This window comes from Halictus rubicundus, chromosome 5 (assembly GCF_050948215.1).
Source record: "Halictus rubicundus isolate RS-2024b chromosome 5, iyHalRubi1_principal, whole genome shotgun sequence".
NCBI lineage: Eukaryota > Metazoa > Arthropoda > Insecta > Hymenoptera > Halictidae > Halictus > Halictus rubicundus.
The window spans coordinates 14,314,044-14,328,383 of NC_135153.1; the positions used below are offsets into that span (position 1 = coordinate 14,314,044).

The 14,340-nt window shown below is 41.3% G+C and overlaps 1 protein-coding gene across 8 annotated transcripts in view; it reads right to left on the bottom strand.

Moving 5' to 3' along the window:
* LOC143354414 (venom dipeptidyl peptidase 4) overlaps positions 1–13,640 on the bottom strand; it is a 345,338-nt gene extending 331,698 nt beyond the window's left edge. The window contains exons 1-3 of one of the 8 annotated variants that reach the window (XM_076788469.1): positions 13,424–13,640; positions 12,847–12,972; positions 7,962–8,159 (exon numbers count right to left, since the gene is read on the bottom strand). In XM_076788469.1, the coding sequence (XP_076644584.1) occupies positions 7,962–7,988 (27 nt within the window). In that variant the 5' untranslated portion in view covers positions 7,989–8,159; positions 12,847–12,972; positions 13,424–13,640. The other 7 variants (XM_076788477.1, XM_076788470.1, XM_076788468.1 and 4 more) reach the window with 7 other exon arrangements.
* Between the last annotated feature and the right edge of the window lie 700 nt (positions 13,641–14,340).

Here is a 14,340-nt window from a genome sequence, read left to right on the forward strand (position 1 = left end):
GAAACGAAAACGCACTTTTATTCCGCGTCGCCGTTGGCTCGTTCTTCTCTCTCTCTCTCTCTCTCTCTCTCTCTCTCTCTCTCTCTCTCTCTCTCTCTCTCTCTCACTCTCTCACTCTCTCTTTCTCGATCTTGAAACACAGAGCCGCGTCCCCGCCGTTCGCTCTTAAAATTGAAGATCAAACGGAACGATAAATAGCTTTATGCCGCGTTCAGTTCGTTCTCGCATCAACTTTGTATAGCTTTTACCGTCTCGTTTGCCTCTCTTCGATAAAATTCCCCGCTTCGTTACTTGCGTACGCGATACGAACTACTGCAAGGAAATAAACAGCACGGAATTCGCCAGAACTCCCTCTCTCTCTTTCTCTCTCTCTCTCTCTCTCTCTCGTGCGCGAGCGCGCGCTTCCTCTCTCGCTTCTGCTCCCGGCCACCGAGAACACCGTAAGCGGAGCCAGAACTCGGAAGTTAAGATAAACAGAATTTACAATGGAAATTCCTTTTCATAATCAGTCTAGTTTTACGAACTTGCTACATATTTTAATCCTGGATTCGCAGGCCACGGGTAACTCGTGACCTCGTTGCATCAACTAGAAAGCATACTGTCCTTGGATTCCATGCATTCTAACCGTATAATTACGACCTACCAAATCGAACTTCTCACCTGCAAGCGTGGGCGATGTTAAACTTCGCTAATCCGAACACGCCTAACTTTTGTCGCACGTCTTTACTATTTTCATGAGATTTTTTAACTCTCGTTTTTCATACTGGAAAGTCTTTTTTCCGTTATTATTCGTTCTACAAAGCTTCGCTCAAATTTCAATGGATTTTTAACAATTTTACACATCCTCAGACATATTTTTAGGTGCTCTTCATCATCAAAATTCCCAGCACAGCGACTAACAAAAATCGATGAAAATTTTTCAAGGCGCTTTATGGAAGATTCTTTTTTTAATTATTACTCGAGATGAGTTAGATTAATTTTTGAACAGTCTACTTCCTGCCAAATTATTCAACGAATTAGATGAGTTAAAATTTGCCGAAAAATTTGTTAGGTCTATTACAGCATGTTTTACAAAAAAAGGACGCCTTTCACTATAACACACGAGTAAGAAAAACGAGGTGGACATTATTTCAATTCAATTTTGTCCACAAAATAAATTAGCAATGTCCGGCAATAATCTTCTCGGTTTAACACTTTAGCCGGACAGTTTAAGACTGAAGCGTCTGCCCAAGCATCCTCCTGATCCAAAATGGCGTCTTACGTCGTAGAACCAAAATGATTGGGAGCTCATACATATTTTATTACCCGACAAATGAATATTACATTTGATAAGAGGTAATGAATCGCTTTGTAGTCCTGCTCCAGTGGATGAATATGCATATCGAAAGTGATCAAAAGTGTTTACCACGAAATGAATCGCCTGTTAAGTGTCAAGTCACGACAGTCTACGGCGGCTCTTCCTAAATGACAAAACTAACCGAGTGTTTCCCGAGGCGAATAAATAGCCGACGAATCGAATTAAACCTCGGCTAAATTTGTTATCCACGGCGGCGGCGGCGGCGAGGCTGCGGAGGATTTCGAAAGTCGGGCTCAAAATTCACCGTCACAAAACCTCATTTAAGTTCCCGGGGACGCGACGGATCGGTCTTCGAACTGGAAGAATTCCCGAAGAATTAGATCCGAATTCAACGTGAGTCTTACTTTCTCTAACAAACAAATTCGATTAAACTTCATCCCCCGTCCCTCTCCCGAGAGCTGAGCCACGGGGAGAAAAAAAGAAGAAAAGAATCTGCAGCTTTGTATGCGACGGACGAATTTAATAAATGAACAATATCAATGTCCGAGCAGTTGCTCGTGACGGTATGAGATCCCCTCGTTTGTACTCGCATAAATTTGAAATCCTATCTGTAGTTTCACCAATGCTTCCTTTTTATCTTATATTTTATGTTCTGTCTTTTGTAGTCCGTGTTTCGTATTCTATGTTCTTGGTGCCGATTTTAGCTACTTGTTTTTCCCATTCAAATGTAAAGTATATTTACAAGACTCTTCAATGCTGAAGATACACAGTAAGTTATTGAATTAATATTAATATTTAATTAATATTTCATTGAAACTTCTATCAGCATATTTGCGACATTTTCCTGATTGAAATGATACCAAACACGGCACAGTTCGGATTTTATGTAGTTGTTTAATTCACGATACAGTGGAACCTCGATTATCCGAACGAATCAGTCACGTATGAATAGTTAATATAATGGAGTAGTTATCCACCTATAATGCTAGATTAAATTAATTTGTACAATAAATTCTGTTGTATATAGAGAATTCATTGGTTCGGATAATCGAGGTTCTTCTAAATGGTGGATTAAACAAACAACTATGCTTTGAATTGTGTCGCGTTTGGTACCGATTAATCGGAAAAATGTCAGAAATATGTTGACATCAGTTTCATCAAAAAATAATAAAATACAGAAAGGTCATCGAATTAGTATTTTCTCAGGAATGTGTGTAATCTTTTAGGGCGCTAAGGCCCTTATCCTGTGACAATGGAGCTCTATCGTGGACGTCCCTTCAACACATATCGAGACATTACTGTAATTACTTAATATTGTAGTCCGATCAACAATATTAAGCATTTATTGAAACTTGAGAGCCCATTCAATGGACAATATACATGTTTCTACCGTAGAGTTTATGTTCATATTTCACAGATGCCATTTGAACTGATATCTGTACTTTGAGGAGAGCTCGCCTGTATCTATTCCCATCACAAAGTGAGAACGTTCATTTAAAGCAAGCTGCACATTTTAAACAGAACCTATTAAGAACTTCTGTAACTCCTTGGATCCTTGTGAAGTCCCATGAAGAACATAATGGAAAAAGTATTACGTTAACGTTGCGTAAGAACGGACATTTCTGCGAGTTCTTGCGAAAACGGTGGATACTGCGGCGGAAGCGTTCTGCATTTCCGGTTGCGGATCCTCTAAACCTATTCAAATTCAACGTTAACTAATTTTGAGCGGCGCGAATGGGTTTAAAGGCCACTCTTCATCATGATGCGAGCTCTCGAGGCCAACAGTCGAAACAGGAGGCTGTGGCAGGACGTCCACCTGTTTAACGGCAAACAGGCCGATTTAGCTTGACCTAACCTATCCTACAAATCCTTATTAGAGCGACACTTGGCTAATTGCGTGCCGGTTCCATTGTGCAAGAGGGCATGCGGCGACGCGAAGTGCACTCGAACCTGGCGCGCGAGGTTTAGATAAAGCGATAATGAATGGGCCGCGGATTCTGTTTATCCCCAATGAAAACACCTCGTTAGAAAACTACGTCTGTACACGACGCTCGACCAACCCGTTATGCCACCACAATCATATCAACTTTACAGTCGCGGACGAGCAGCTACTGTGTTTTTTTTTTACACCCACCGTTTAAATGAAAAACCAACGAGACGTCGTAATTTGTAACCGTCGCGGGAACATGCAAAAAGTTAGACGGCGGATTTTCATGCGGAATAAAAATTGCATCAATTAGAAGAAACAGGGGTCACGTAGACATTTTTTTCTGGCTTCAATCGTTGCAATCTGTTGAAAATAATTCGCGTCGATTCATTTAATCCTTCCGCTGTTTTCAATTTCGCCCACTCATTTTTGTCATTCCATTCTTTCGCATCTGTTGAAAAAAAAAAAAAACTCGACGTTGTACAGGAGTTGTTTTAATCCTTCTACTGTTTCAAATTTCGCCCACTCGTTTTTGTCATAAATGCATAAATCCTCTAGCGGCACTGCGGATTTTTCTGCATTTCGTGGCAAATATTGCTGAACGAAATCCAGCGAAATCAAAATTTCAACGAACTCGATCGCGAATGTAATACTCACATTGCCCAAGAACAGCATTCGTTAAAAAGCTACCGAAACGTGCACACGTTAAAAAAAGAAACTTTTGTTTTCGCAAAATTGAATAACTATGTAAAATTCGTGGAAATTATCAAATTCTTAGAGGATCACAAAGAAAAAGAAAATATCTTTCACTTTCTACTCTCTCTCTCTTTCTGAATCAATTTTAATCTCTGGTTAAATTATAAAATTATCTGCCTCGCCAGTGAACTAGTGAATAAAATCAATTTCTGTACTGTCCGGTGACGAATCATTAAGAGCCGCGTCCAAGCATCCCGAGTCATTAAGAACGAAATTTTTAACGACCGACAAAAGGAGAATTATTTAATATCGTTAAAATTAATAGGCGATCGAAAGATCCACTTCGACTCGAGAAAAATAGTTTCGCGTCATTAAAGATCGTTAAACGAACTCTCAGCGAGGAAACATAAATGATTTCCCGTTATTAAAGTTAACAAGCAAGCATATCTGACAGATGCGCAAAAACTATTCCTCTCTGTTAAAATTCTGAAAGTTTCCCGCGAGGTTCTCCCTAGCGAGGTATCGCGTGACTAGGTGTGTTATTCCAAGGGACAACCATAGTCTTCGCACTTCCTGTTCGACGACCTTCGTCGTGTCCTTCGATCGAACTCCGGGCGATCGTAAAAACGTAGCGGGCATGACATTTCGTGACAGTCTCGCGTGACTATCGGTTATCAACTTTTGAATTATTGACGGACGAAGTTAGACACGTCCGTAACGAATCGACGAGGAGATACAAACTTCTGATGCATAGTATCGCCCGGCTATCCTTGTAAACTTGGCCGGGCCGCCGACGCCTATGCGCGTGAGATCCGGAGAGGCTAAACCTAAATCCCATACGCTCCTCTGCCAAAAGTTTCCCAACATCGCGAACTACACACACACACACAATTTCGTAGTCCGGTTCCACTGTCACCATTCGTTCCTCGCCTCGATCGCAATGATCGCTCGGATAATGCTGCAACAATCTTGCTGACCTACAAACGCAGTTTACTGACACCGAAACAGTCTCTTTCCATTTGCAAAATTGCTTTGGCAAAACTTGGATACTTCTGGGTTCTACATATTTTTGGATTCTACACAATTTTTGGTACTTTACGATCAAATGGAGTTCGCTCTATTTATTTGTGTAGAGGGTGTGAGGAGACCCACTTCCGGTACTTTTTGAATCTCAAAATAGTACTGTGAATTCTCGATATATGTCAGTAACACGGGTCTTGCCAGCGTGATACCCGAGACGTGTTATGTTTACACTCCTCGGCGTCCGAGGGTTCTCACGGGGTACACCCCGCGGTAGTGGCAATAATTCCGCGACGTTTATCATCCAGACCTTGGCGACATATATAGAGAAATCAGTGTATTTACTGACGAGAGAAGTCATGTTTCGACCGAACTTTTGGTGTTAACTTGCTTCGTTGGCGACGTTTTCCTTGAGGATTCCTGCCGCCACGTTTAAGCGAGATTTAATGCCTCGAAATCAACGACCATTTCGACGCTACCGCGTGACCGGTCGTTAACCACTCGTTCGACTCGAACTTACGGCCCTGTTAAATTCCGGAAATGACTTGGGTAATTTCCCCACGCGCGAGCCATGGTATCACGGAATGTCCGATTGTCCCGGATCCTTTGGTTTATCCGCGGATTAAAAACTGCTATCGCGCGCTCGCGTGTCCGCGTGTCGATTTTAACGCGACCAGCTAAAAGGATAACCGTTCGGACCTGGCTCGTATTTACGCGAATATTATTTTCATCTGCGATAATGGACACTCCCAGGGGCGGACACCCTCGTCCCGAATTACGTTTATGCACATTTGTTCGACGCAACGATGAGTAATACACTGTTTCGAGTTAACTAGCCGAGCTGTTTCGCGTTGCGAATAGCGCTAAACGAAGGTATTTTCAGGCTCGTTTTTAATACGGTTCACTTGGTCCTTATTTTTGCTTTTGGATTTTATTCAATGTGAAACTTTCTTTGGGATTGTTTTAACTATGTGCCCCCACTTTGAAAAATCATAACCACAACGAAATGCAAATATATAAACTTAGTATCTCATAACTTCTACAAGAAATCGGCATTTCAAAATTTTATTTATTTTTTAAAATTCGGTTTCAAAGCTAAAAATTCTGATAAAATTCACGGATGTGCATTCTAATAGCTAAAATATGCCTGATTTTTTTCAGAATTTTCAATTGAAGAGGACAAGAGAAATCACGGAAAAACCTGATTTTCTTTGTCACCCGATTACTACTTCCCATGTCGTCATATAGAGTTGAAAATTGGCACAAAGTATTCTCTTCGGACAAGCAATCGAATGACCTATTGCAAATTCAATTTAGTTTGGAGGCACTTTCGATCTCCTTACTCGGCTACACATTTTCGTTTGGATTTCACTTTTCATCTGTTGCGGATGAAAAGTTGTGATAAAAATGTGAATAAATTTTGCCGATAGGGTTCAGCGTGTGCGTTGGAGCACTCGATTCCAGTTCGGGCCGGGGTAAACGGGCGAAGAAACACGTTTCAATAATAAATCCGACGTAATTAAGATTGCGCTCTACTCGGGACACCGCGCCGCTAATTCCGCGGAGGACCCAGGAAAAATGGACTCGCGTATTCTCTATCTCTCTTCTCTGTCTCTGTCTCTCTCTCTCTTTCTCTCACTCGTTGCCTTTCAATTATTCAATCTCAATCTCCGCGAGAGACAAAGACATACCTGCGAGGGAAGACTCGTAGGAGGAAAAACGTGCACGGACTGTGGCACACTCGCGGACGTAAAACCTAGAAAAACCAGTTTGGGGAATTGCGAGTGGCTCGCGGGGAAACCCAGAACGAGAGAGAGAGGGGAGAGGGAGAGAGAGAGGGAAGGAGAGAGGAGGAGAGAGGGTGGAAATGCCCGAGAAAAAACTCGTGGTTTAAGAGAGAAACAGATTTCCGGGAATAAAGAGCAAACGACAACGAACGAGCGGACAGAAAGAACCCGAGACTCCGGCTGAAGTCAACATCCTGGTTGAAGGATATGGAGAGCTGAAGGACTATAGGAAAACTGCAAGCTGAGGTCGAACTTTGAGATGGGCTCCACTCTGCACCAGTTCGAACTGCGTTTTAATTTTACTAGCATTAGGGGATTGATTGCGAGACTCGACTGTTGTCTCAAACGCAATTTTATCTTGAGGAAAGATTTTTGCTGTATGCGCTTTTTGCGTCATTTTAAAGTTTTGTTCTTCCTCTTTCGAACGTATCCTAATTTGGTATAATTTGGTTGAAGAGTTTTAGATTTACCCTACCGTAAGGGTAGTTACAGGGTGAGCACAATTTAATGAATTGTGCTCTATTTCTTCTGTCCCGTTCAACAAAAAATTACGAAAAAATTCATGAACATTCTACCGGATAGCACGCATGACAGTGAATTATTTCAGAAGTTTTGGTTGCAAAATCGATTTTTTAAAAAATCCGGAAGCATAAAATTGCCGATTTTGTATTGAAGTTATCGAAGTACCACGTTCATATTATTATTTTAGTTGTATGTCATCGTGATTATTAATATGTATTTTTACAGATTTTTCGAATATTGCGAACATGTTTGAAAAAAATTGGAAATCTCCAAAAATTCGAAGAAAATGCATATTTTATATCGAAATTTTGGAGATACCAGTTTTATAAAATTTCAGTAACATTGTTGACACCGCTGTTCTTAATTTTGTTCAGAATTTTTTATATAGTGCATTGTAGTTGAAGAAAATAAAAATCAATTTTTTCGTTGCCTCTTTACCCTTTTGTCTGCGTGTTACGTAATATTAAACATTTTTATATTCGGAAAAATTCACGAATGTTTACACGAAAAATTTTCACGAATGTTTCATGATAACGTTACCCATATACAAAGCTTACAATTAACCCTATATAATTATAATAAGCTCACACGAAAGAATTCAATCTCCCACGTGCACCTGCAATTTTAATAATCGCAAGCAGCAAATTGTAAAATCCGCTGGGCCCGGCTAATGTAAAATTACAGGAAGAATAAGTGCCGTCGAGTTACTCACGCTTATGTTCGGTCCGCCTTCCGTCATCGTCGTCGGGTTACCCTGGTCACGTTCTTATTAACAGGTGCACACACACTTTTTTTCCTGCACATCGCAGTCCCCCAACACTCGTAATTTCCTCTTCTTTTCCCTCACTTGCCCGCCACCTCGTCCACTTTAACCACCTCTTTTAATAACTACTCCGGAAATAATAATGTTCTAAAAATAGAGGATCAGGGTTAGATTGTTTGCTTTTAATTACCGCTTCATCCTATCCACCCCGGGGAAGATAATGAATTCCCTGTGTACCCCGGTCCGATGAGGAGAGAGAAGCAAAGAAAAAAAAATGGAAAAACGTCCATTTTCATCGAAATAAATCCGCACGCGCGAGAAAACGTGTTTTATCCCTTTATCGAGCAGATTTGCACTTTTTTACAAGGACCTTGCCCCCCTCCCCCTCTTCTCCACTCCCCTCCTCGTCACAATCATCGCATAATTCTCCTCTTCCGCGAAGATTATTTCAGGCCAAAGAACGGAAGTCAGACGAAATGAAATACAACTTCTTACTCAGAACGAATTACTTCATTAATCACGGAACTTCTAAATTACTTTCTTTTCTTTACTCCGCTTTTTCCTCTCGTTGCCCCTCTTTTTCTCTCTTACTTTCTCTTTCTTTTTCTCTCTACCGTTGGATGCTTCCCAGCCTTTTCAGCTTTATGATAATTAACGCGAATCGGTTCTCGAGGCGTACCAACGTAAATTAAAGATTATCTTCCGCTAATGCGCCCGCGTTCCTTGCAAATCTTCCCAACAATCCATTTGTTTGTCTTTTTAGCCTTTTCCTCCGGTGGAGCAAACGATAATTTAGGCTCGGTGCAAAGTTCTGTGTCGTGAGACAATGGTTCTATTTTCAGGCTAGTTTACTGAAGTTGGAATCGCTGAAAAGTATTTTTATTCCTTTTTTTTTTGTGCTTGTATTGTCTATAAAAGAAAACGAAAATCTTGTTCGGTTTTGTTAAACACTTTACAAATCTCGTAAAATTACAAATGGTACGTGTCTGAAAAGATTCTTAAAAATCCACTACATAAATTATTTCCGCATCCTCATTTTTAGAAAATCATTCGAGAAACGAGGAACTGCATTTAGATTTAGTTACGTAGCAACAGAATACATTGCACAATGTGCATCGTGTCTATTGATGCAAGGCTTTAGCAGCAGCCACTTTAATATTGAAAAGGTCTCCAAGAAAAAACGCGGAAAAATGCCTGAAGCAGCCTCACGTTATCAAAGAGATTTTCTAATAATCGCGTCTCCCGTAGCTCGCTAATTGTTAGCGGATTTAAAGGATTTACCTTGCGTTGTCGGCTCCGCTGATCGCGTAATCATTTTTTTAATCCTCGCGGCTCGCGCGTCGGATTAAATCGTCGGCTGCGATCTCGCAGACACCGAATGCTCAACGATAGCCGCAAAAAAATTTAACCGTGTTTCCACTTTTCGACAAAATCCTCGCCTGACCAACCCGTTGTGTAACATGCAATTTAATTAAATTTTGAAACTCGTATAATCTACTCGCGCGCTGGAACTCCAATTTCGCTTCTTGGGATACATAAAGTAATTTTGTGAGAAACAAGTTTTCCGTAAAATTGAAAGCAACAATAGACAATCGGCGCGTCTAGTAATTTTTGCCTAATTGGGGTACCTCGTCGGAGTAAACCTCATCCACCATTGACCAAAAGAAACGTGATAAGTCGCTCGGTTAGTTCGAGGAACGAGTGCGCGAGATATCTTTCGATTAATCATGCGACGGCTTACGCGACCGACATTTCTTATTTAATAAGCCAACGCGGGATTGACTTTTGCTCCGAACGATAATAAATTCTTTTTCATGCTTCTGCTTTTTTATTTCGGCGACGATAACGTAGACAAGCCGTCAACGATCTCGCATATTGCGTCTTTCGCGAACGAGATGAAAACAATTTTCGTTCTTAATGTGCTTCTTAGTAGGGAAATTAGAAATTTCTCAAAGATCATGATATGCACTATCCTGTTACAATACGATATGAATAATAATAATTTGGTTTGCTTTACGTCAAACATGGAATCGTGATGATACGTGTACAACACTAGTATTGAGCGTGTTAATTCGTTTGCGCAGCCATTTTTATTGCAAACATACAGGACAGTTTTTAATTTCGAATGCATCGAGTGTTCATTAAAAAACGTTCTCGGAAACACTTGCCCTTTTATGTTTGTCCGGAATCGAATTAGCTCTCGACACGTATTAATTGACTAGTGGATTTATTTTTGTTGCCACTCCACTCGGATTCAGAGTTTCCAACGCTGAAGGGTGTGTTATCGTTATTATTCAAGCACGCCGTTAATTTGCGACGGAATTAATTTTTGAGTTTAATAAATTGTCAATTATTAGCAGATTTAAGATACTGCGCGTAATAACTATTACTAAAGTTACTCGCAAAAATGCACGTTCAACTATGATGAATTTTCCCGTATTTTTCATCCTTTTTTGTATAGGAATGTTGTTATGTTCGTATAAAAAATTCTTCCTATATTTCGCATGGCTGCAACCGACGCGACACAACGAGAATCAATCTCAATTTTCCTTTAACCAAATTTTAAAACATCGCAGTTATTAATTAGTACGTTTTCTGGCGTTATTTTTTAACACTGGAATAGCCAATTATGAATCGTATTCAATTTTCTATCTAAATTCCAAAAATACATTCGCGCCAGCAAATCTGCGCCACTAAAATAAAATGTTTGAACCCATTTGTTTCAATTTTCGTGTCATCTAACAAAGTCATGCAAGAATTTGAAAACATCGCTGTGCGAAAATTTGTTTTTTTTTTATCCAGCTGACTAAATTCTAATTTAAAAATGTATCCGTACATGTACATCTATCTTAATTTTTTGAGCGACTCTTACCGCAGAATGTGCGCCAGTAAAGCAATTTGTTTAACGACTTCCTACAAAAGCGTCCTTATGATATCGACAATTGTAAAATGAACAATCTGAGCCCATTTATTTTAACTATTCTGATTGATCTTTTCTCTGAAATCCATCACTTAAAAGTTTGGAAACAGGACTAAATACTAATTTAGAAGCGTATGAATTTGTTAAAATTTTGCGTGCACCAATGAAGCGTTTTATTAATCAACTTCCTCTAAAAAGCATTCTTACAATTTCAGCAACTGCAATGCACAAATGTTGAATTCGTATATTTTAACTCTTAACCCTTTCGTTACGGGTGCCGACTAAAGTCGGCGGCCGCGAGACGACCTGTGTGTACAGGTGTCGACTATAATCGGTACAAAGTGTACATACAAGGCAATCACAAAGTAGCGTTGAGAGACATAAGTCCGAACATCGAAATATACCGACATGCAAAGTGTACACTTCGCGGCACGGTGACCCGTTCAGTGGCGTCACTCCAGCGGAGCGGGCTGCCGTAAGGAAAGGGTTAATTGACCTGCCAGATAGATCGTATAAGACTAGAATAAAACATGAGCGACAGGTCTGTTTGTGAATTCTGGCGATCAGATTCGAATTTAAAAACATACACAGCCGTACGTCGAAATTGTTTCATTTTCCATCTAAATTAAAGAATTTCCGTTTTTAATCGGACAGGTGATTGCACCACTTCCCGAACCGTGCTGTACCGGGGACTGATACCAATTTAAAAACGTACGACCGAAAAAAACAATCCTTCTCGTCGAAATTCGGGGATCTATTGGTATTGCTGGCACGCGTCGTGCCACGAATAGTGCACGAACAGCTAAAGGAAAACGGGGAACGAGTTAATAAACGATACACGGTGGTGGGGGGTGGACGTGAGAGAGCGCGGGAACGTTTCAAGAGAAAAAAGAAACGAAGAAAAAGGAAATGTAGACGAAGAACGGTGAGGAAAAACGGAAGAAAGAGAAAACCCGGTCTGACATGGTGGATTTGCGTGCAAGAAACGTATAGAGACGCGAGCGTATCGGTGTCTTCGGCGATTGCGAAACGTCGCTTGGCAAACTTCAACGTGCTTCGTTAAATTTGTATACGAATAGCGTACGCTCGTCGGCGGCACGATTTCTCTTCCGCGGTACACCTAACCTCGCCGCCGTTTCTTCGAATATTTAAATATATCGCTGCGCAGGAAAATTGCAATAACGCCCGGAACGAGAAATACCGAAGCTTGATTTACATCTCGCGATCCTAAACGGTCGTCCAACTTTCGCGAGCGAGCTGTGCGCCTTTTCTGCGCGAACCTCTTTCCATAATTTTTTCTGAGGAATCATTATCTTTATTTCGGCATAAATTTGTGATAAAAATATTACAAAATACCAGTTACATAACACCGGCGTAACAATGATTTTTGTAACCATCCTACGTCATGTGAATCGTAATAAAATTTAGTTTACTTAACAGACTCTAGGAAAATCCTTGTAGTGACGATCCCCCAGTGTTTAAGAAATTTATCTTGGTAATTCGAAAGTTAGTTTTAATTGAGAACGTGTTATCCCTTTCGGCAAAGTTTAGATTACATGAAATTATCTCTTGCACAATTTCTGTCTTCGCCCGATAATCTTTGCACTGACATACCAGCATAAATATACATATACACAATGCAGTAAAATAGTACACGTGGATCCACATTGGCCTGAAATTATCTCCCACAGGAGGGTCAATTCACCATGACAATATTCCAAGAAAAACAATTTTAAATCGAACTCATTCGTCTCTATCACTCAAGAAAACCCACCAATCTCTCGCAACATGATCATCATCACCCCGACTACGACCCTCTCAGACTAGCACCCCCATAAGACAAAACATCAATCAAAGAATCCCCCCAAACAACACCAATAGAACAGGTATCATTTTCGGGAGAAGAAAACTCACCAACATCAGCGATCGTCCCCCAACGAAACTCAACTATTCACTTAGCCCGAACATGCCCAAAAATGTCCCTCGCTCAAAACTGATCAACAAAACCCGAACAAACATCCACAAAATAGAGCAGGTATTCTAAAGACGACAAAAATTCTCACTGACAGATCATGCTTCAAAAAGGTTCCGATAAAACTCGAACGCATCCCACAGAAAATGTGGGGAGGTCCACAAAGTGTGGAAAGTGTGCCAAAAGGGAAAATTCTCCTCGCATAAAACTATACTATAAAACCCGAACAGAGCGAAGGAGGACTCTACAGAACATGCAAGGTATCTAGCGAAATAGGAAAAACTCTGACTGACAGATCATGTTCAAAAGTGTCCCCTCGCGCAAAACTGCTCGGTAAAACCCGGACACATCAAACGGAAAACGAGGACATCCACAGACCATGGAGGATATTCTAAAAAGAAAAATTCTCACTGATAGAACAGGCCCGGGAAAAAAGTTCTCTCGCACGAGAACGGTAAATGGAGCAGTGAAGGAGTCCACGAAAATATTAAAGAGACAACAACAAAAATTCTCACTGACAGCACGACGCACGGTTCGGCAACGCGTGACGGTCCCGGGAGAGAGGAACCGAAAAAAAGAGGGACACAGAAAGAGAAGCCCGATTGATTTCACTGTGGGGCCACACGGCCGGAAAAAAAGTGTGCCGGTCACGTAAACAAAACTAACACGATCCGGTTGGATCGGACCCGCGACGAAAGATCGTCCAGCTTCGACGGCCGGCGGCGTACTAATAACGAACCGGTGGCCATGGAACGGCACAGGGTCTGCCTTACCGGCGCAAGCGTCTCTTCGAAGGAAGCGCGGATCACTGATACCAACACAACAAGAGCGCCCGACGGGGAATACCACCGCGCCGCGAACACACATCGATTGTATAGGTACCTGTTGAATGCACCCGAGCACCGAGAGCTGGCACGTTGGCGGTCAACTAAATCGAAAAGGGGCGAACGAACCGACGGAAAGTACGACAACCTTGCGCTTGTCAACCCTCGTTTCTGCGTACCGGCTCCTCTCCACCATCGACCCCCTTCTTTTTCTTTTTAATCTACCTTGCAGTTCCATTGCAGCTACCTCGCAATCACGAGACGGTAATGGGTTTTGCAATGTGCGGCTGAAGGACGTGTCCTTGAGGATAGACATATTCATAGGGTCTTTGCTAGTTAGCCTTTAACACGTTGACTACCACGTTGGTCGGACGTGAACGATAGTATTCCTCTTTTTTTAATTTGGATCGATCTTGCAGGTGTCTCGCAAACAGAAGGCAGTAATGGGTTTTACAATGCACGATTGGAAAGTAGAAAGTGTCCTTGAAGAGTCCATATGCTCTTTACCAGTTGGCCTTTAACACGTTGGGTAATCTTGGATGACCTTGGTCAGCCTTGGGTCCCACCATTCTTTAACCAGGTTCAGAAATTCATTTCTATTCTCCGATTACG